We start from the raw sequence: 22,629 nt of genomic DNA on the forward strand, positions 1-22,629 counted from the left end.
TATGAATGTAAAAAAAATTGCTTGAGCCCTGGTTCCTCTTTCATTACAAATTAAGCACTGAGCACAGGCATGTAGGTGTCAGCCATTCGAGACTAGTGAGACTTGTGGTAGCACAAGGTACTATTTAGTGAGCCAGACTCTGAGCCCCTTAATCTTACTGGTCAGAAGATCTCACAAGAGTGCCTAAAATCCATGGGATTACTCATATGAGTAACTGCTTGGCAGTGTAAGAGTGGTAGTAATAGACCCATAATAATTTTATTCAACATAAAATAAGAAATAACACACCTTCCATCCTAAACTAAATCTGACCCACCTCACCAAAATCAAATATCTTGTCTACTTATACGGTACAGATTACAGAGTGTCAAGTGTCAGAGTATTTGAAAGCATGATTTAGACTTGCAGCATAACCAATCTCTGCTTCTCCCAAAGTGCATGGTCCTAGTTTACCACTACATTATTTCAGTTTTACCCCAGGGTGATGCTACTGAAATGAACAGAATTACAACTGTGCAAAATCACATTAATCCAGTTGCAATCAGCTCCATGGGAGTTATGACCATTGACTTCAGTGGGAACACAGCCCACAATATTTAACTTTTAAAAATATATTTTTTTGTTTATTTATTTCATTGATCTGATATCTTACCACCCACGGTTTGTCAGGTACCCAAATCTCCCACAAGTACTTCGGCATATCTCCAAAATTCAGTGCCTAAAAAGCAAGTAATATTTAAATAAAAAGATGTGTTACATTTAGTACAGATTTTCAGATATCCCACCACCCGTTGGCCCAGCATTGGCTATTATGGGCAAATCTCTGGCAGGGGAAGTGAAATAATTCTCTCTTGCGTGTTCAGGCTTCTGAAAGCTTGTATCTTGGTTATCCAAGTACATGCTAGGTAACATTTGAAGTGCTACATCAAGGAACAATTTACTTTCTTAAGGCTGAATTTACAACATTGTGCTATACTTTGCTGCAATCAGGCAACGGATTTTCAAAACAGCAGAGCAGCAGAGCAGGTTCAGTTTTCTGTTTAGTGAACTACCTACTGAAATTTCTGTCTCATAATAAGAAGAAACTTATTTTTTAATTTAATGTACTATTAAGCTTTTTATTAAGATATTATTAAATCAACCCTGAGACTCTAAAAAGCAAAACCAGCAGATCTTTAAAACTGCAATTGTGTTTAATATGGGAGCATTAATGGATGTTCATGCTCTTACCAACTGCAGAATATAAATAGCACTATGTAGTTCAAATCCCCTTTTGGGTGTAGGACATGGATACCTCAACAATAATCTTAATCCATATGGGTGGAATGAAAACAGCATCTGTGGAGAAGAAGTTTCCTGGGTTCCGAAAGTTTGCAGAATCTTCAGTGCTGCATATTGCTCTAGGAAATGGCTCTTTGGGTTATTTATTTTGACAACAGATCAGTAGTGCGAAAGTAATTTTAAGCAGTTGTAAACAGGAAAAAATCATGTACTCTACTTGAGAAGCAAAGGGGAAGCCAGAAATGTATATTCTTTTATTTTCTCCTCTCTGTGTATTGTGTTGCTCACATATTCAATTATTATTTTATTAGAAACGAAGGCCTTCCTAGACATCTAACATTAGATTAAGAATAACATATGTGGAAAGTTAGATCACTTCAAATCAACTCTCTACAGAGTGATGATTCTGAATTCTGTACAAACATCTTTGTACAATATATTCAAGGAGGACATTAGTATTCTGTTCAGAATTGTTTGCTCACTTCCTTATCATATGGTAAGCAAGAACATCAGAAAACTTTACATCAAAAAGTGTTGTCAATCCCAATGGAAAACATGTCTGTTCCAAACTACTCCCAGCAGATATCTTAACTATCTTACGTGAGCCTTGTGTTCTTAGAGCATTATATCACAGTTCTTAAAAGCTTTCTGAAAAACCCTGCCTTGAAAGCAGCAAGTCTTCTTAACTATTTATATCCACTTAAAGCAGTCTCCTCTGATACCTGATGTGATGTTTCTGACTAATGTGGGAAGATCCTTTCTTTGCGAAGTAACACCTCATTTGAAAGAAAACTCACTTTAAACCAAAATAATTCTTATGCTCTTTGAATCAAAAGTATTTATGCACTCCATCGAGATTAATAAATATAATTTAACCAAAAAAAAATAAGGCAATTGAAAATGTCTTAAAATACATACCACATTCAGATTTCTTCTCTTGCTGGTATTTTATGCCTGCTAGTCTTTCCACTTGTACAGGTATAAATCAAGTGCAAATCAGCTCAAGTCAATGGAATTACACAGGTGTAAAACCACAGAGAGGCGAATCAAGCCAAATGCTGCCTCCAGATAAATGTGTGCAATTCCCATTCACTTGGATAGAAGTTATATGAATATATTTGAAGGCAGAATTTGGCATATGTTATCAAATACATTATCTTAAACTTAAACTCTTCTAGAAAGCTTTCAGAATTATTGTTTCCTAAAAGTGGTTTTATAAAGAAGCATAATAAAAACAGTAATATTAATAAGAAAATAATGTATTACCTTACCCAAGGTAAAGATGCTGCAGGACCATTAAAATACAAATGATAAAACCATAATGAAACAAAACAATACAAATATTATATTATATATAATATTTATAAAATGAAACAAATGTTAAATAATATGGGATTATTAAATCTAAAGGACTGTAACCTTACAATCTGCCTTGAGTAAAGGAAGACACATAGCTGCACTGAGAATGTATTATGACCCAGATGTACACTTCCTCCGTTAATCTCCCTTTGCTCTGTGGAGCAGTTTATTTCATTCTGTGTGCTACCTATTTGGCCCCAACAAGGCTGGGGATACACAATCCCATTTTGTCTACACAAGAGAATAAGAGGGACTTTACTTCTCTGCCCAGATAAATTAAAGCTAGCCCAAGAAAAGAGGAGAGTCTGAGAGAGGCTGATAGTAATGAAAAATAAAACACCTCTAAAAAAGAGTGGCTTTAAAAAAATAGTGTTAAAAATGGTAAAGGATGGGTTAAAGGTGGCTGTCATAGCCGCAGATGAGACCCATAACCTAGAGTTCAAGACAGGGAAGACTCAGTCACCTCCTGACCTACAGTGTAATGAGAATCCTTGAATGGTGGTTATTATCAAAGAGCAGACACTTTTCAGGTTCTGCTGAGGTTCAAGGAGATGTTGAATATATCTAGTTTCTTCCCCAGTAGGGGTTTAAAAGCCAGCAAAATTTAAGATACCATAAAACATGTAAGATTTGTACCTGTAGACCACAGTCCAGTTTTCTAATCTTTTTTCTTTCTAACTGTACCTGGCTTTTATAAAATGACATTAGTAAAATCTTTCAGCTGAAATACAGTCGGGCAATCTATTTAATCTCACATTCTCCATCTACAAACAGAAGGGTTGGGAAAATATCCTGGCTGAATATCAATTTGGGGGGGAAGTGACATAAAATCAGCATCAAGGGTGATGTACTGCAATCCCACAGCAAGGGAGATAACAAGAAGCAGGTCTGCCAACTGCTCTATTTCCCAATAAAATGAGCAGACTGAACCACAGACCTGCAAAATGTAATGAAAACTGTCTACAGTGTCAACACTTTATGCACAAAAGTAAGAGTAAGGGCATATTAGTCTAAAACTCCCACAATAATCATGCTTTTGTCAGCTAAAAAATCCAATACATAGTAAAATCTTGTCCATGCTTTATTTCTAATTATTCTGCATCCTACTTGTTTATTAAAGAAGCTTGATCTTGCAGTCCATAAACAGGCAAAGTTCCCAGTAAAATTAATGGAATTGTTGCTAGAGTATGAACAGCAGGATCAGGTCTTAAATCTTTCTTTTTCCATGCATCCATCCATCCATCCATCAAAAAATGTGTAAGAGTTTGAATTTTTTTAAATATATTTAAAAAAAGAAATCAGAATCTTGAATTAGGGAGATCTGAATCTAAAAGACAAGTTTTGAATTGTAATCCAAACACTGTCAAATCTTCCTTCCTCTGGTGAGGAGTTCCACAACTGAAGTCTCGGTGCTGAAAACTGTTGGCTACCTAGATCTGAAAGTCTTAACCTGGGTCTCTTCAGCCAAATCATACAGAGAAGTGTGCATAATGCTTGTGGAGTTTAGCAGCCTCAATTCCACAAATTAAATGTCTAAGTCTTTTACTTAGGCAAAACTCCCACTGCAGCTAAAGCAACAAACATAAGAAATGCTGAACTTGTGTCTCTCACTGTCATCAATGGGAGTTGCACATGCTCTATTTTTCTGCAGATTTAGAGGGAAATAGGTGAGACAGATGACACTGTCTGGCCAATGGATAGGATAGGGGAGTTAAGAGACTTGGAGCTTGTCTACACAGTGCCTTAAATGCACAACAGATGAAGTGTAAATTCTAATGAGCACTAGAGTGTTGCGCACTAACCATCCGTGTGGACTCTGCTGGCAGTGCACATTATGTAATCCTGTTTCAAACTGTGCTATTATTAATGTGCTAATATTAACATACACTAGGGAACTTTTAGTGCACAACAGCAGGGAGTGACATGTTGGTGTGCATTAAAATTTACATCCCAGACTAAGGGACCATGCAGACAAGACTTTGGGTTTTATTCCCAATTCTGCCAGAGTTTTCTATGTGATTTTAGGCAAGTCAAAATTTTCCAACCTGGAAGCCTCAAATGAAAAACCAAAATCTATTTTAAGACATCTAAATAAGTGACCTGATTTTTGGAAGTCAACACCACTACCTGTGTGAAATAGGCTTACAGTATCAGGCCCTTAATCTTCGGGAATCTGATGTCTGTTTACTACTTATCTACTGGTGTCATGTACAATATCATCACTCTGAAGACAGATCCAGCTTCCCTAGCAGTAAATTCTGTTGGGTATAGCCCTACATATATTAAAGGGAATAAAATATAATAATTAGTAAAACCAAGAGGCATTTTATACAATAGTCTAAGAAGAGACATTAGGTCAGATTTATGGCCAGTCTCTTTCATGGTTATGTGTGCACGAAACTCTCTTCCTCATTCACCCCTACACTCCAGTGCGGCTAAGCTAAATAGCAGTCCTTCAAGTGTCCTTCAGATGGGTGTTAAAATCGATGCACTCACAGGGGTAGTTCTGGGGCGATGAGGCTCCGCACTGCTGCCTACACAGGACTAGTCCTTTACATGCAGATATAAAATCATCTTCATGGAAGGAGACCTTGTCAAAAACAGAGGGAAAAGTTAAAGTTAAATATCCCCCTTTATTTATGGCAAGGAAATAAAGGATGCAAGAAAGAAGGAAAAATAATAAATCAAGGAACCTGAATATAGTTGTGCCCTGACATTTTGATACACACAAAAATACCTCCATAATAAGCACTTAATTTAAGGAAAGAGCACCAGAAAAGCCCTTGCCAATTTATTCTGCTCCTGTGTATGCCAATTGGCATGACCTATACTGTCTTCATCATTCTCTTGCTTGCAACTTGCCTTTATTGTTTGTTTGTTCAGGGACGAATGATGCAAGGGAAAAACAACCACCAAGTTTGGTCTATAGAAATTGCAGTATTTTATTGTACAAAAACTTTGGAAAGCCAAAAAAATTGTTTAAAAGAACCCAACTCCACAGATAAATGCGAAATCAGTTGTGCCTTATCGTGAACACCACTGCTATCTTGGAACAAATCAGCTGCAGCAGATAGCCATTCATTCAAAGTTGCTTGTTTTCAAAGAGACAAACACACCCACTCACTGTGTTAAAGACAAGGTCAAAGGGCCTCAAACATATTTTTCACGAATAAACTTTTCTATGACCTATTGCCTGGCAAGAAATTGCCTGGGATGGTTTCACATTGGTGTTAATGGCAGTTATGGAAGGGAAACTTCCCCAATCAAAGTGGAGATCTGTTTTGCAGTTCCGAGAGAAGCATATGAACTACAGAAGAAGTATCATGATACAAGTTCTACTTTCAGAATGTGTTATGATTCTCCTACGTGTGACTGTAGTCTACCGTGACACTGAAAATCTTACTTTAAGTTACTTCTGTTACTCAGCATTCCATTCCTGACCTACACCCAACCTTCATTCCAGACACCATAAAGTGTCATGTTAATTGCTTTAAAAACCTAAAAAGAAACTAAGACAATACAAACAAAATAGTAAACACAGACTCAGACTTTAAGACCAGAAGGGACCATCATGATTATCTAGTCTGACCTTCTGCACATTGCAGGCCACAGAACCTTGCCACCCACTACTGTAATAGAGCCATAAACTGTGGCTGAGTTACTGAAGTCCTTCAATCATGAAACCACCATTTACATTAATTTAAACCTGCAAGTGACCCATGCCCTATGCTGAAGAGGAAAGCAACAAAACAAAAACAAAAACAAAAAAAAACCCAGCCCAAGATCTCTGCTAGTCTGACTCAGGGGAAAATTACTTCCCAACCCCAAATGTGGCAGCCACTTGAGCATTTTGGCAAGACCAAACATATAGTAATTCAGAGCCTTCCCATCTAGTATCCCATCAGCAGCCAATGGGGATATTTGCTGGTTGCAGTCTCAGGTCAGCCATATACCATTGTAGGCAGCCTTGTCAAACCATCCCCTCCATAAACTTACCAAGCTCAGTCTTGAAGTCTGTTTAGGGTTGCCAACCCTGCAAGATTAGCCTGGAGTCTCCAGGAATATGTCCAACCAAAATTGGCAGCCCTCAGCTAGGTTTTTTGCTCCTACTACCCCCCTTGAAGGCTGTTCCAGAACTTCACTATTCTGATAGTTAGAAACCTTCACCTAATTTCAAACCTAAACTTGTCAATAGCCAGTTTCTCAAGGTCTTCCACTGTTGCAACCCTTCTGTTCTTATCCCCCCTTTTCACATTTGTTTATTGTCTATGTAATGTCTAATTAAGACTAAACTCCTGGAATGAGGATTTATCTTTTTAGGTGTGGAAAGCTTCATCACACCTGTGGCACTGAAAAAATAATACCTGTGAAGGTTATTTTGAGGCTTTATCTTATTTGGGGCACAAGAAACCTAAATACATTCAATTCTGAAGGACAACACTTGGTAATTCTGAACTAAAGATTCTTTGCTTATTTTTAATTTACACTTTAAAGAATTAGGTTCAGGTTAAATATACCTACCCGATAATATCTTAGCTGTGGATTATGGGATTTTTGTTGTTTTGCTTTTGCAACCTGGTTCTATCCATTAGATGACATGAGCCACATCTATTTAAATGTTAGTTTAACAGGATTTAACATACTTATCCAGTAATATATTGTTACAAAATAGAACACTGGACACACAAACTTGGATACTGCTATTGAGTCAATGGCAAAAGTCCCTTTCACTTAAATGGGTCAGAACTGGACTTTGTTCTGACAGCTAATACCTAAATTCATCAATTATGAACTGTTTTACCTCCTCCTTAGCATATCACATCTGCTTTCTTTGTCCATACCAGGTCCCATCAAAGATATGTTCTAAGGGTGACATTCTGCCAGCTTCATTCAGATATTACTTAAGGACTGGAAAGATGAATTCAAACTGCAACAGGTACAGAGAAGGGCTACTAGGATAATCCGAAGAATGGAAAACCTGTCTTATGAAAGGAGACTCAAAGAGTTTGGCTTGTTTACCCTAACCAAAAGAAGGCTGAGAGGAGATATGATTGCTGTCTATAAATATATCAGAGGGATAAATACCATGGAGGGAGAAGAATTATTTAAACTCAGTACCAATATGGACACAAGAACAAATGGATATACACTGGCCATCAGGAAGTTTAGACTTGAAATTAGACGAAGGTTTACAACCATCAGAGGAGTGAAATTCTGGAACAGCCTTCCAAGGGAAGCAGTGGAGGCAAAAGACATATCTGGCTTCAAGACTAAGCTTGATAAGTTTATGGAAGGTATGATATGATGGGATAGCCTAATTTTGGCAATTAATTGCTCTTCAACTATTAGTGGTAGATATGCCCAATGGCCTGCGATGGGATGTTAGATGGGGTGGGATCTGAATTACTACAGAGAATTCTTTCCTGGGTGTCTGGCTGGTGAATCTTGCCCACATGCTCAGGGTTTAGCTGATCATCATATTTGGGGTTGGGAAGGAATTTTCCTTCAGGGCAGATTGGCAGAGGCCCTGGGGGTTTTTTGCCTTCCTCTGCAGCGTGGGGCACAGGTCACTTGCTGGAGGATTCTCTGCACCTTGAAGTCTTTAAACCACAATTTGAGGACTTCAATATCTCAGACATAGGTTAGGGGTTTGTTACAGGAGTGGGTGGATGAGATTCTGTAGTCTGCGTTGTGCAGGAGGTCAGACGAGATGACCATAATGGTCCCTTCTGACCTTAAAGTCTATGATTCTATGACTGAGGAAGGGCTGCAAGATGTGGCCCTCTATGAACAAAAAATAAACTGTATTCCAGCCAAGGAGATACTGTGAGGCACTATGTGCAATTACATTTATGTGAAACACATTAGTGTTTTCAATCTGCTTCAAAAGTGATGCATTCTAGATTCCAAAAGACACAATCACAAGTGGCATGCCTGTTGGTTGTCTCAGGCAAAAAGAGGTGAAGGATTCAAACTGCTCTCTAGCCGCTTGAGACTGACCCTCAAGATCAGCGTTGGCATATACTCTTGCATCAGTGTGAAGAAGTTTGCATTGCTGGGCACCGCACTGCACCTGGGATAAACAGAGGACTTCAGCCTCCAATGTTGTCAAATCCATCACCTTTCACTAGTATAAGATTCATTTAAAATTGGAAGCAGTGGAGGCTATATACAGATCTGCTATTTGAAGGCATATCAGCAGTCAGGAAAAGCTATAGTAGTTCTGACACCATAAGACACTGACAAACCCAAATGCCCTAAAAGAAAAAAGGAGCACACCGTTGAGACTATACACTCCCCATAGCCCCTACAAGTGTTTTACCCATAGTAGTAGCAGCACATTCTTCAACAGAAGCTTATCCCTTCAGAAGCAATAGCAATCTCTCTTGCTCTCGCATTCAGAGAAGCAATTTGCTATGCTGTAAAAGAGAAAGGTCATTTCTTTACACCTCAAAAGAGGGCTGCAATGTGATAGGAAGAATATCAGGTATGAAATGCTACATTTTACTAGAACCCCAAAGGAAGCCAGGATTCAGCTGTAAAACTGGCACTATGACTCCATGCTCTAATTTATCCCATTTTAGTGCATTGACTCTACTTAGTACCATGAGCTAGAATCCCAGCTGAGAACAAAAATGTACAGTCAGACTTCCTGGATCTCATTTACAGAGGTGGCAGGCTCATTCCAAATTACTAAAAGAGTGACAACCTTGGACGGTGTGCATGGATGGTACAGAGAGAAAGACAGTCATAGTATGTGAATTACCCTTCATTATCAGATAAAGTACGGATACACTTCTGATCCAGGAAGGAGAATACGCAGTCTACTGTGACAGGTTTTGTTTTCCCACCATAAATTGCAGTGCCAAAGCAATCATACTGATGACCCTTGGGGATAGGGGAGATAAATCAAGTCTCAGAAAGAAACTCAGAAATTTTTCTGATTACAGTGCCTAAAGAACAATTGATTGAACCCTCCCTCAGCAACTTTTTCCCCATCACAAAATGGAAAAATATTTTGTCAAGATTTATCTAAAGGAGCTGCATTGTTACAGATGTTCCTCTTCAATTATTCATACATCCTGTTTCTGGTAAATCTTATCTGATTCTCTCTTCTTTCTAAATGTCATGAGTTTTACCCTGGCACTTGCACTGATGTTAATATTTGAAGGGGAAAAAGACTGTACTTAAGTTTAATAGAATTCATATTTAATAATGTAGTCGATAAAGTCAGACCACTTAATCAGTACAGGCTGCTCTACTCTGGACACTAAAATGCCTTAAATGAAGTATGTTGATCCCATTATACATTATTCACCCGTTATTTCTGACCCTAAAGACAAAAAATAAAAATTAACACCTTCCAGACTATACTTCATCAATAAACATGGCTGCTCTCTTAAATAAATGAAATGGCCTTCAGTTGACTTAACAGTGTTTGCTCTATAAACATGAAGTTTATCCTCAGGTGAAAATAGAGGACAAGAAATAAAAGCAAACTGTATTTGCATCATTTCAGGTTCTTCTAAAGAAAGAGATGACAAGTACCAAGCTGAATCAAAGGGTGTGAAAACTAGTTCTACCATCCTACACTAATCCTGACATTACCAGCATTTGATTTGTATCAGTGAGTATAACAATATAACATAATTAGTAATGGTAATATTACTGCAAATAGTATAAACAGCATTGCTCCACTGCCTTTAAATTAGTTTTGTAAGCATGTTAATAATATACCATCAAGCATCAATACAAATCCTTGGCAGCCCCACGAAAAGAGATTGTGCATGTCTAAGCAATTTTCTCATACATAGGTTTTCTTTAGAAAAGATGTTGTCAGTATTCCATTAGCTCAGGGGAATGTATACACAAAAGAAGCGCTGCTAAAGAAGTTTGATTGCTAGCCAAGAAAGCATCTGTTCAATAGCCCATGTTTACTGCTGACTGGGATGGGGTTATAGGTGTCACTATGTCCAGAGAATTTCTGCTTTAAAGAAATCCTGCTGTTCAGTGAACACATTTCTCATCCCACTGATGGTGCAAAAATTTCCCTTGGACAATATTTACACACAACCTGCTCAATGTGACAGGCTCTCCTTTGTTGTCTGCCATGTTTCAGCCATGGTGCTTGTGTGTGTGTGTGTATATATTATACATTCACACACACACACACAAAACCTAGTAAGGGCCTGATCCAAAGCCCACTGAAGTCAACAGGAGTCTTTTGACTGTTTTCCTTGGGACTTAAAGCAGTCCCTAAATGTGAAATACTCAAACAGAAAAACAAATGTATTCATATCATTTTTGCTATATTTCCTAATAATGAATTCAGAGTTCCCTAATTCTATGAGTGCTGCATTATAGGCAGAGCTCGAAACACCACCTTTACTTAAGGTTTCCTAGTATTATATATTAGAAGCATTCCGGATGCCTTAGCATGCAGTCTATGAAAATCATATACCTGCAGCATTTAGCATTTAGCATATACATGCTTGAAAAGTATTGTCCATTACACCCATATTTTTATTAAAGGAATCTTAGGACCCAACCTTTAACTCATCTGAATAATCATTACATGAATTATCACATAAATATCAAGGAACTATTCATTCACATAAAAAAGGGGTTGCAGGACTAGTCCTGAAGTATTGTTACAACAAAGCATTGGACATTCATTGGCCAAAGCTCTTTTCCGATTTGTCTGTCAGTGAGCCAGATTTATTCCATTTCAATTATGTAAAAACTATGTGCTAAATCTGGCATATAGCATGGGTATAAGTAGCTCACTTGCCTTTCCATTGTGCAGTAGCTCTGCTATTATAATGAAGACATGTTCACGTTTGTGGACCCAGGTTAAACTGATTTTTAAAGATAAATTATTTTCATTCCCCCCACCAGTCTGACTAAAGTGTAGGCAAAGTTAAGGGGGACATTAGCCTTAACGTAGTGTGTGTGTGTGTGTTTATACATAAACAGCACTCAAAAGTTAGAAAGTATGAATATTGAGGTAACCTCTGCCTCCCTCAAATGTTGGCAGATTTTTACAAGGATCAGTGGTGCCTACAGCCACACATGCACTAAGCACAGTGCATACCATTGGGAGGGGCACCATGCCAAGGCATCAGCGTTGGGACCTCCCAATGGCAGCAGTGAGGAGGATCAATGCTGGCTGCTCCACTGCCCACTCAGATTTGGCCCCACAGGGCTGTGTACCAGGTCGGAATGCCTCTTAATTTTGGCAGTGACATACACCTGACATAATGCTGTGGCTGTAAGGCTAAGCCTCAGCAGTACTGATCCCCCTCCCTGCACGCCAGGTTGCTATGCCACTCAATTTTGGCTCTGCCACCCCATCATCATGACTGAGAGGCCATGGGGAACAATTTGAGTGGGGAGGGGGCAGACAGCTTCTGTGCCAGGCCTCCCCCCCAGGGACCTGCCCAGCCTTTCCCTGCTTCCAGCAGCCTGTGTCCTCTGTTCTACTTGCAAGATATTCTTACTGACAATCTCAAGACTGACAGACAATCAAGTGCCCCTACAAGGGAGCCAGCCAGGAGAGGGGCAGCAGGAGTCCTCGGGCAGACCATGACTCCAAGGTAGCAACCATGCTACCCTGATGCCAGAGTGTGGGAGCAATAGAACTTCTCAACAAAATGGCTGTACAAATTTTATTTTTAACATGGGCAAAACAGTCCCCCCCACCTCCCACACACACACACACACAACCCCATTCTTGGAAACAACTGAAACAATTTAAATGAAATTTTCTCCACAACATGTCAGCTTGAGGCAGGCACCCATAATGGAAAATTTTAGTGCAAATGGTGAAAGCTTGGTAACGTTATAAGTAACTGTAAATGAAGTTTTATAATGTCAGGCAACCTTCACTCTCTCTCTCTCTCTCTCTCTCTCTCTCTCTCTCTCTCTCACACACACACACACACAAAGTATTTTCATTTGATTCATGATGCAGAGCTAAAGGAGTGCATATTTCCAGTACCAATATGACAGCACATACTTTCTTGAATGGTATTTTATTATGATCAGAACATGAAGATCTTACTGTCAAGCAGTCTTCAAGTTTACATTATTAGTTCACTGCTGGATTGGGAAGACAGATGTAGGTCTCCTCTAGTGTATAATCAATGTCAGGAAACATCCATTTCAGAAAACTTCTAAGAGGAGATAAGAATCCAAGAGTTGTGGAAAGCTCTTTGAAAAGCGTGAAGCTTTAAGGCTTAACAATTGCAGGTGAACTCACAAGTCTAAGCCCAATTTTCAGGTGAAAAGCTCTTGAAAGCTGAGCTCTCAAGCTGTTTGAATGTCTGGACAGAGTTCTACTTTTATTTATTTTCTGCAGTGCATGTGAAAGATGAACTTTTAGGCTAAACTGCTGTCTAAGAGATAAGCTGTGATGATACAAGCACAACAAATTCTCAGAGCGTCTCTGTTTTCACACCAGAGAGACTGAACAGAACAATCATAAGAAACAATTCTGGTGCCCTAACCCTCCAGACAAGAACACTCTGAAGCATATTCTTTTAAAATATGAAATCCTATTCTTTGAACATTTGTTCCCCCCTGTATTCTCCCAACTCTTCTTGTAACTTACTGCCATCTTACTCAGGGAAAATCACAATGAAGTTAATGGGAGTTTTGGGAGAGTAATGAGTAAAGGACGGCCAGATAGGACACAGTGTGTAAAGAAACAATATTTATGTAACAGCTTACATGTGTACATGATATTACAGGAATCTAAACAAGACCATTCCTAACCTTAACAATTCAGAATCTAAGAGCCAAGTTATGGCTGGCTGGTTACTCCAGAGATGTGTATGTTTAGGATAGGTGCTCCCTTTGTCCCATCCCACTGCTCACTTCCTGAGTCAATGAGGTGGATGCAGTATGGGACAACTTGTTGTTGTTGTTGTTGTTGTTGATGATGGAAGTTAAGGGTTTGTCAAGAGCTATTTCTCACAGCACATAGTTCAATGCCTCTGTCATCTGTATGTGTTACAAAGCCATAATACTTTAAGTAAGCGTTCTTGGGCAGTAGGCTGCAACTATCTGCTTCTGTTGCCAGTACTTTCTCTGCTGATGCATAACAGAGAGATAAGAACAGTCAACTGGGGTCAGACCAATGGTCCATCCTGTCTTCTGACCATAGCAGATGCTTCAGAGGGAATGAACAGAGCAGGGCAGTTTCACATGATCCAATCCCTGTTGTCCAATCCCAGCTTTTGGCTGTTGGAGGCTTAGGGACACCCAGAGAATGGTGTTTGTCCCTGACTGTCTTGGCCAATAGCCATTGATGAACCTGTCCTCCATGAACTGATTTAATTCTTTATTGAATCCAGTTATAGTTTTGGCTTTCACAACATCCCCTGGCAATGAATTCCACAGGTTGACTGTGTGTTGTGTGAAGTACTTCCTTATGTTTGTTTTAAACTTGCTGCTTATTAATTTCATTGGGTGACCCCTGGTTTTAGTGTTATGTGAAGAGGAAAGCTGCACTTCCTTAATCACTTTCTCCACATCATTCATGATTTTTATACACTTCTATCATATTCCCCCTTAGTCATCTCTTTTATTAATCTCTCCTCATATGGAAGCTGTTCAATTCATTTTCATTGCACTTCTCCGTATTTTTTCCAGTTCTAATAGACCAGAACTGCACATAATATTCAAGGTGTAGGCATACCAGGGATTTATAAAGTGGCATTATGATATGATTTCAAAGGTGGGAATTGAGAATAGATGCAGATTAGAGATAATTTAGGCATGGCCCAAATTCTAAATGACTGTCTCCATTTTTAATGGGGGTAAGGAAGATCTTAGGGGTAGTGGCAGGTTGGCTAATGGAAATGAGGATGTCAAAGTAGAAATTACAACATCTGAGGTGCAAGTCAAACTCAAATAGTTTAATGGGACCAAATCGGGGCACCTGGATCATCTCCATCCAAGAATATTAAAGGAAATGGCACATGAAATTGCAAGCCTAATAGCAAGGATTTTTAATGAATATGTAAACTCAGGAGTCAGATCCTATGAATGGAGAATTGCTAATACAGTGTCTATTTTTCAGAAAGGGAAAAAAGTGATCCAGGAAAATAGAGGCTCATTAGTTTGACTTCAGTTGTATGCAAGGTCTTAGAACAAATTTTGAAAGAGAGAGTGAAGTATACAGAGGTGAACAGAAATTGGGATAAAACAAAACACAGTTTAACAAAAGGTTCCAGACTAGCCTCATGCCTTTCTTTGAGAAGATAATTAATTTTTTAGACAAAGGAAATACAGTGGGCACAGGTACTGACTTTCTCATTTCCTCAGGGGTGCTCGACCTCTGCTCCACCCCAGACCCCACCCCACCCCACCCATTCACCCAAGTGTCCACCCCGCCATGCCTCTTCCTGCTCCTCCCCTTCCCTCAAGCGTGCCCCGCCCTCGCTTTGCCCCTCCCTCCAGCACCTCCTGCCCACTGCTGAATAGCTGATTCCTGTTGGATGACCTTAAAAACAGGAATAATAGAAATTAAATTTAATAGTGAAAAGTGCAAGGTCCTGCACTGAGGGACTAACAACAAAAAACTTTGCTAGAAGCTGGGGACAGATCAGTTTTAAGCGACAGAGGAGGAGAAAGTCCTGTGGCTGATCAATACACGCAGGTCTACTATAAGCCACTCGTGTGATGCAGCTGTGAAAAAAGCTAATGCAATCCTAGGATACATCAGGTAAGATATTTCCAGTATTGATAGGGAAGCGTTATCATCATTATACAAGACACTGGTGAAACCTCATCTGGAATGCTGTATGTAATTCTTGTTGCCTATATTTAAGAAAGGTGAATTCATACTGGAACAGGTCCAGAGAAGGGCTAGTAGAATGATCAGAGGAATGAAGTACCTACATTTAAGAGGAGTCTTAAGAAGTTTGGCTTGTTTATCCTAACCAAATGAAGGCTATGGGGAGATATGTATTTATAGAGAGCAATCACAGGCAGATGAGTAATTTAATTTAAACACCAATGGTTGCACCAGAACAGAGATATAAACTGGCCATCAACAAGTTTAGGCTTGAAATTAGACAAAGGTTTCAAACCATCAGAGGAGTGAAGTTCTGAAACAGAATCCCAAGAGGCATAGTGGAGGCAAAAAACCTCACAGGTTTTAAGACTGAATTTGATTAGCTTATGGAGGTGATGGTAGCCTACAATGGCATGTGACCTGTCTTCAACTGCTTATAGCCAGTATATCCAATGGCTGGAGATGGGACACTAGATGGGGAGAGCTTCCAGTTACCACAGAGAATTATTTCGAGGGGTCTGCCTGGTGGGTCTCATTGACATGCTCGGGGTGTAAATGACTGCCATGTTTCAAGTGCATAAAAGATTGTTACAAGGAGGAGGGAGAAAAATAGTTCTTCTTAACCTCTAAGGATAGAACAAGAAGCAATGGGCTTAAATTGCAGCAAGGGTGGTTTAGGTTGGACATTAGGAAAAACTTCCTAACTGTCAGAGGGGTTAAGCACTGGAATAAATTGCCTAGGGAGGTTCTGGAATCTCCATCATTGGGAATTTTTAAGAGCAGGTTGGACAAACACCTGTGAGGGATGATCTAGTTAATACTTAGTCCTTCTTTGAGTGCAGGGGACTGGATTAGAGGACCTCTCGAGGTCCCTTCCAGTTCTATGATTTGGGGTCAGGAAGCAATTTTCCCCATGTCAGACTGTCAGAGACCCTGTTTTGATTTTTTTTCCTTCCTCTGCAGCCTGAGGCACTGATCACGTGCTGGTTTAAAACTAGAGTAAAGGGTAGATTCTCTATAACTTGAAGTGTTTAAATCTTAATTTGAGAACTTCAGTAACTGAGCCAGAGGTTATGGGTCTATTACAGGAGTGGATGGGTGATATTCTGTGGCCTGCAACATGGGTTTCTACAGGTATGTTACCAACAAGGAAAATGTGGGACCCTTACTGAATGGGGGAGGCAAACTAGTGACAGATGATGTTGAAAAAGCTGAAGTACTCAATGCTTTTTTTGCCTCTATCTTCACAGACAAGTTCAGTTCCCAGATTGCTTCTCTTGGCAGCACAGTATAGGGAGGAGTGAGCAGCTCTCAGTGGTGAAAGAACAGGTTAAAGACTATTTAAAAAAAGCTGGCCATGCACAAGTCCATGGGGCCAGACGCAGTGCATCCGAAAGTGCTGAGGGAGTTGGCTGATGTGATTGCAGAGCCATTGGCCATTATCTTTGAAAACTCGTGGTGATCGGGGGAGGTCCTGGATGATTGGAAAAAGGCAAATATAGTTTCCATTTTTAAAAAAGAAAAGGAGAATCTGGGGAAATACTGACTAATCAGCCTCACCTCAAGGAATCTATTTTAAAGCACTTGGAGGAGAGGAAGGTGATCAGGGATGGTCAACATGGATTCACCAAGGGCAAGTCATGCCTGACCAACTGATTGCCTTCTATGAGGAGATAACTGGCTCTGTGGATATGGGGAAAGCGGTGGACGCGATATACCTCGACTTCAGCAAAGCTTTTGATATGGTTTCCCACAGTATTCTTGCCAGCAAGTTGTGAGATCATAGGGCTCAATGGGTAGTTGACAACGGCTCTATGGCTAGTTGGCAGCCGGTATCAAGTACAGTGCCCCAGGGGTAGGTCCTGGGGCTGGTTTTGTTCAACATCTTCATTAATTATCTGGATGATGGGATGGACTGCACCCTCAGAAAGTTCACGAATGACACTAAGCTTGGGAGAGTGATAGATATGCTGAAGAGTAGGGATAGGGTCCAGAGTGACCTAAACAGTTTGAAGGATTGGGCCAAAAGAAATCTGATGAGGTTCAACATGGACAAGTGCAGAGTCCTTCACTTAGGATGGAAGAATCCCACTGCTACAGGCTACGGATTGACTGGCTAAGCGGCAGTTCTGCAGAAAAGGACCTGGGGATTACAGTGAACAATATGAGTCAACAATGTGCCCTTTTTGCCAAGAAGGCTAATGGTATATTAGGCTGCATTAGTAGGAGCTTTGCCAGCAGATCAAAAGTAGTAATTATTCTCTATTCGGCACTGGTGAGTCCATATCTGGAGTACTGCGTCCAGTTTTGCCCCCCCCCCATACAAAAACGATGTGGACAAATTGAAGAGAGTCCAGTGGAGGGCAATGAAAATAATTAGAGGGCTGGGGCACATGATTTATGTAGAGAGACTGAGGGAACTGTACTTATTTAGTCTGCAGAAGAGAAGAGTGACGGGGGATTTGATAGCAGCCTTCAGCTACCTGAAGGGGAGTTCCAAAGAGGATGGAGATAGGCTTTTCTCGGTGATGGCAGATGACAGAACAAGGAGGAATGGTCTCAAATTGCAGTGGGGGAGGGTCTAGGCTGGATATTAGGAAAAACTATTTCACTAGGTGAAGCACTGGAATGGGTTACGTAGGGAGGTGGTAGAATCTCCATCCTCAGAGGTTTTTAAGGCCTGGTTTGACAAAGCCCTGGCTGGGATGATTTAGTTGGTGTTAACCCTGCTTTGAGCAATGGGTTGGACTAAATGATCTCCTGAGGTCTCTTCCAACCCTAATCTTCTATGATTCTATGCAGGAGGTCAGACTAGATAATCATGATGGTCCTGTCTGGCCTTAAAAAGGTCTATTATTTGCCTTAATACAAAGACTAAAATAGTGAAATGGTATTTCAGTCTTTAAATAGTTTAATGACAGGTTTCAGAGTAGCAGCTGTGTTAGTCTGTATTTGCAAAAAGAAAAGGAGTACTTGTGGCACCGTAGAGACTAACAAATTTATTAGAGAATAAGCTTTTGTGAGCTACAGCTCACTTCATCGGATGCAGCTTATGCTCTAATAAATTTGTTAGTCTCTAAGGTGCCACAAGTACTCCTTTTCTTTTTGTAAATAGTTTAAATACATCAACTTGAAACAAATCATTCTTTTTGTTAGTAAAGAAGTACTCAAATTAGAGGAGAAAAATAAATCAATATTGAGAGTTTTGGTTTTCAAACACATTTCTTTGAATGCCAGCATTTCCAGACACCTGCACGACATCTTTCATTTTAATGAAAACAAAAATATTGTACTAAAAATTACTCTCTCATTTATATATTCCCCCTTCGCATGAGACAATCATACAAAGACTCATCAGGAGTTGGGCTGGAATGCTACAGTTAAGGCTATTGCAACAACAAACTTCCAGCATATTAGTTAAACGAGTTTCATATTATATTGACTTTAGTGTCACATCACAAAAGCCAATATAATTGGACAGCTGATAAAAGGCTTTTAACATGTAGTGCTGTGTTAACTCTGAAACTCAGCATGATTTTAGCATTTTCATAGTTCATTTCAATATCATATGAAAACATTAGCACACTGATGAAATTAGAAATCATTTTATCATATCCATTACTTTTTTCATAGATTTTATAGTAGCAAAAACTATGGAACTGACATCGGTGTAAAGCCTGCAAATTTTGGTTTTACTGATTTCCCCCCTCATATTCTATCCGCAAAGGAAAAACAAAACAAGCAAACAAAAAAAAATCCAACATGCTTCCATCATAAACACATAAAAAGAAATCCCCGCCCTTGCATTTAAAAATCACAAGCAACTAAAAAAATAGCAGGCGTTAGTAGTCACTAAGTCTTTTACTGTTTTATTGGATAACAATAAAAAATTAGCCAAAGCTATTTTATTTTAAAAGCAGCACTTTTGCTGCCAAAGAATCACGTGCAAAGAAACCTCTTTTAAAAATTGTATTTTAGATATGCATTTCTCTGTTTTAGCACAGTTTGGTAATTTTGCAGGCACAAACAATATTAAATTTGTTGTTTTGCTTTGATTCCCCCCCACCTCTACCCCAAAAACAGCATCATCAGTGTGCATCATCTAGTGGTGTCATAACATTTGGAAAAGACCTAACACTCTATAATTGTTTAGAAACTGCTGCAAGCCTTGAACAGAAATGCAAAGAAAACTAAATAGCTCAGAAATAATATAAAAAATTAAGTAAAATGAAATAAAACTTTGTTGATGAAATCACCTCTCCTGAGTTCCTTTTCTTAAAAAAAAAAACAAAAAAACAACGCTATATTGTTTGTTTACATTCTTCTGTGAGGCAAATCAAAATGCATATATTTTGAATCAATACCCTGCTTCCACTGAGTTCAATGGCAAAACTCACACTGGCTTCAAAGAGAAAAAGATCAAAACATGCACAATTTTCTGTGACAAGTGATAGTTATGGATCGCAGGGTTTTACTTACTGAGATTTATCAATCACCACTAAAATGAAAACAGGTACTAACTCCACTGAATATAGTCTGGTTTTGGCAGCCTGTACCGTCAAGAGGAAAGATTATTCTCAATGAATGGTAAAATGGTGATATGAATGGGTGAAAAAAAAATACACAGCCTTTTTCAATATCTGTGGCAGCTAGAAAATGTTATAAATGTAAAGTTTTCAGGTCACATTTCTGGCTCCTTTGAGCTACCCTGGGGGTGCCAAGCATGGAAAGCTGATTTAAAGCAGCCAGCTGCTGAGAATCTCAGGTTACATAGCCAGTTTTACACTCCCTCCCCACCCGCCACCCCCAATCTGTTAGCATATAGGCCACTCTGGAGGACCAAGGAGGTTAACCAGAGCATGCTATCCTCCAACAATCCCCTGAATATGCAAAGGGCTATTGTGGCTATTACCAGCTGATATAATTCAGAACCATCCTGAAGCTGCTGTAAGTGGCATCAGGGAAGAAATCAGCACCAGTTACCCCCAAAGGATGAAGGAAGTGCAAAAGTGGGTTAAAGCCAATTTACACCCTCCTTTTACCATTTCACCAAGCAAAGTGCTAGCACTTCTGAGGATCTGGGTAAGAGATTAAAGCACACATTTAGAACAGTGCTGTGAATAGAAGAGTCAAAATAGCATCAAAGCAGCACTCTAAGAGTCTTAAGGGTGAAATGTCCACTGTTGAGAAGAAAAACACTGAACTTTTTGTTATGGTTGTTTAATATTAATTTTTACATTGACCAACTAGTGGTAGCATTATATCTGTCTGATGTAATCATATAAAGAATGATTTCTATACTTCAGCCTGCTGCTGTTGCATATCATTTAAAAACAAAGTTTTGCTGAATCCAAACAGTTTCATAATACATATGGTTTGATATAAATGCTAGAATGAGAATGTGCAAAAGTGGGAATATTTTGTAATATTTTTAGGAGTCCTGTTTGTGCCTCAGTTTCCCCTATGTGTTACATCAGGGATCGGCAACCTTTGACACGCAGCCCATCAGGGAAATCCACTGGTGGGTTGGGATGGTTTGTTTACCTGCAACATCTGCAGGTTTGGCTGATTGCAGCTCCCACTGGCCGCGGTTCACGGTTCCAGTCTAATGGAGGCTGCGGGAAGCGGTGCAGATCGAGGGATGTGCTGGCCACCGCTTCCCACAGCCCCCATTGGCCTGAAATGGTGAACCACAGCCAGTGCGAGCTGCGATCGGCCAAACCTTTTGACATTGCAAGTAAACGAACTGCCCTGGCCTGCCAGCGGATTTCCATGATGGGCCACGTGCCAAAGTTTGCTGATGCCTGTGCTACATGCTTACCCAGTGAATGGAAGGGGACTCTTTGCTCTCTCGGGAGGCTGAGACACATAGGTGTGGGTGTCACCTAGCTGTGTGGGCCTTTGTCTCCATATCGCTGAACCATCTGAGAAAACAATGGCAAATCCAATCGCCAGCACATTGACGCTTAGCAACCAAATTCCCAGAGGGACATAGACTTCCGACCTCTCCTTAGAGAAGCTCAAGCTGACCAATATCCCAGCTCCTTATCAAAGGATAGGAGAGGTATGAAGCGGGGGATAAAAGTCGGCTGCTAGAAGAAGGGGGCTCTCACCTGGATTGAGACAAATGAAATCAGACGGAGAGACAGACAGAGTTTGAACCAAGAGGTTCACAACAGATTGCTGGGCTCTGCATTAACCAGAATGGACTATGTCCTAACCTTCAGTTGACTAATAAATCCTATTGTTCTGACAATGCTCTGTGAGCATCACTGCAAATGCTGAGTGAAGTGCATTAATCCCTGAAGAGAGTACAAGTGTCCATCAGCAGTCTGTCTCAGTTGGACTCACTGAATGGAGCTCACAGTGTGAAGCAGGAGTGCTGATGGCTCAGTCTAAGGAGGCGGTGAAGTCATGTGGGGTGTACGCTTGAGAGGGTCTGGCACACTGAAGGGGTTCCTCCTAGAGACTGTTCCAAAACTGTTCCCTAGCATCAATCCTGTGGCTCTGTGACAGAGAATATAACATGACTAGCTTGCATGTAACAAACCGGTAGCTGCACACACAGACACACCGTGCATCATCTTCAGGGATAGATTTTTTTAAACTTCAGCATTAAAAGCACAAGCATGTACCACATGAGCCAAATGAGGAGCAGATGTTTATCCTCTTTGCAATCCACCCACCTCAGAGAGGCATGACTGCATTTGCTTAGTCAATATATTGCATTTGCCCCACAGTGGACACAGCTTATGTGAAAAAAGAAAAGGAGTACTTGCGGCACCTTAGAGACTAACAAACTTATTTGAGCATGAGCTTTCATGAGCTACAGCTCACTTCATCAGCTTATATGAAGTATTTGAGGTCTACAAGAGTTTAAGGCCCTGATCTGGCAATTTGCCATATTCTCACTGAGCCTCAGTGAGTTCAGTGAGGCTCCAGGCAGATGCAGTGGTGACCCAATATGTACTGAATTGCAGGATCAGGGCCCCAAGACATATTTTGGTTGTCATTTTATAACTACAGATCATCATTGAGGACAGAATCTCAACCCTCTGCACCAAAAGCACATGCCCCTCACATTAGAGTTAAAGGAGTAACGAGATGAACTGTTTGTAAATTGCATTCTCTTATTTATCCTCTGTGGAGGCAAACAGGATCACACACCTGCACTTGTGTTACAATTG

At 40.0% G+C, this 22,629-nt stretch overlaps 1 protein-coding gene across 6 annotated transcripts in view; it reads right to left on the reverse strand.

The window, feature by feature from the left end:
- The window catches only part of PCDH9 (protocadherin 9), a 931,878-nt gene that overhangs the window by 561,388 nt on the left and 347,861 nt on the right, over window positions 1-22,629 (reverse strand). For 3 of the 6 annotated variants that reach the window (XM_038375799.2, XM_043504578.1, XM_038375792.2), the window contains exon 3: window positions 653-718. The exons of the other annotated variants lie outside the window; for them this stretch is intronic. In XM_038375799.2, the coding sequence (XP_038231727.1) occupies window positions 653-718 (66 nt within the window). The remainder of the gene's footprint in view (window positions 1-652; window positions 719-22,629) is intronic. 6 annotated transcript variants of the gene reach the window in all.

This window comes from Dermochelys coriacea, chromosome 1, assembly GCF_009764565.3.
Source record: "Dermochelys coriacea isolate rDerCor1 chromosome 1, rDerCor1.pri.v4, whole genome shotgun sequence".
In the NCBI taxonomy this organism is placed as follows: Eukaryota; Metazoa; Chordata; order Testudines; family Dermochelyidae; genus Dermochelys; species Dermochelys coriacea.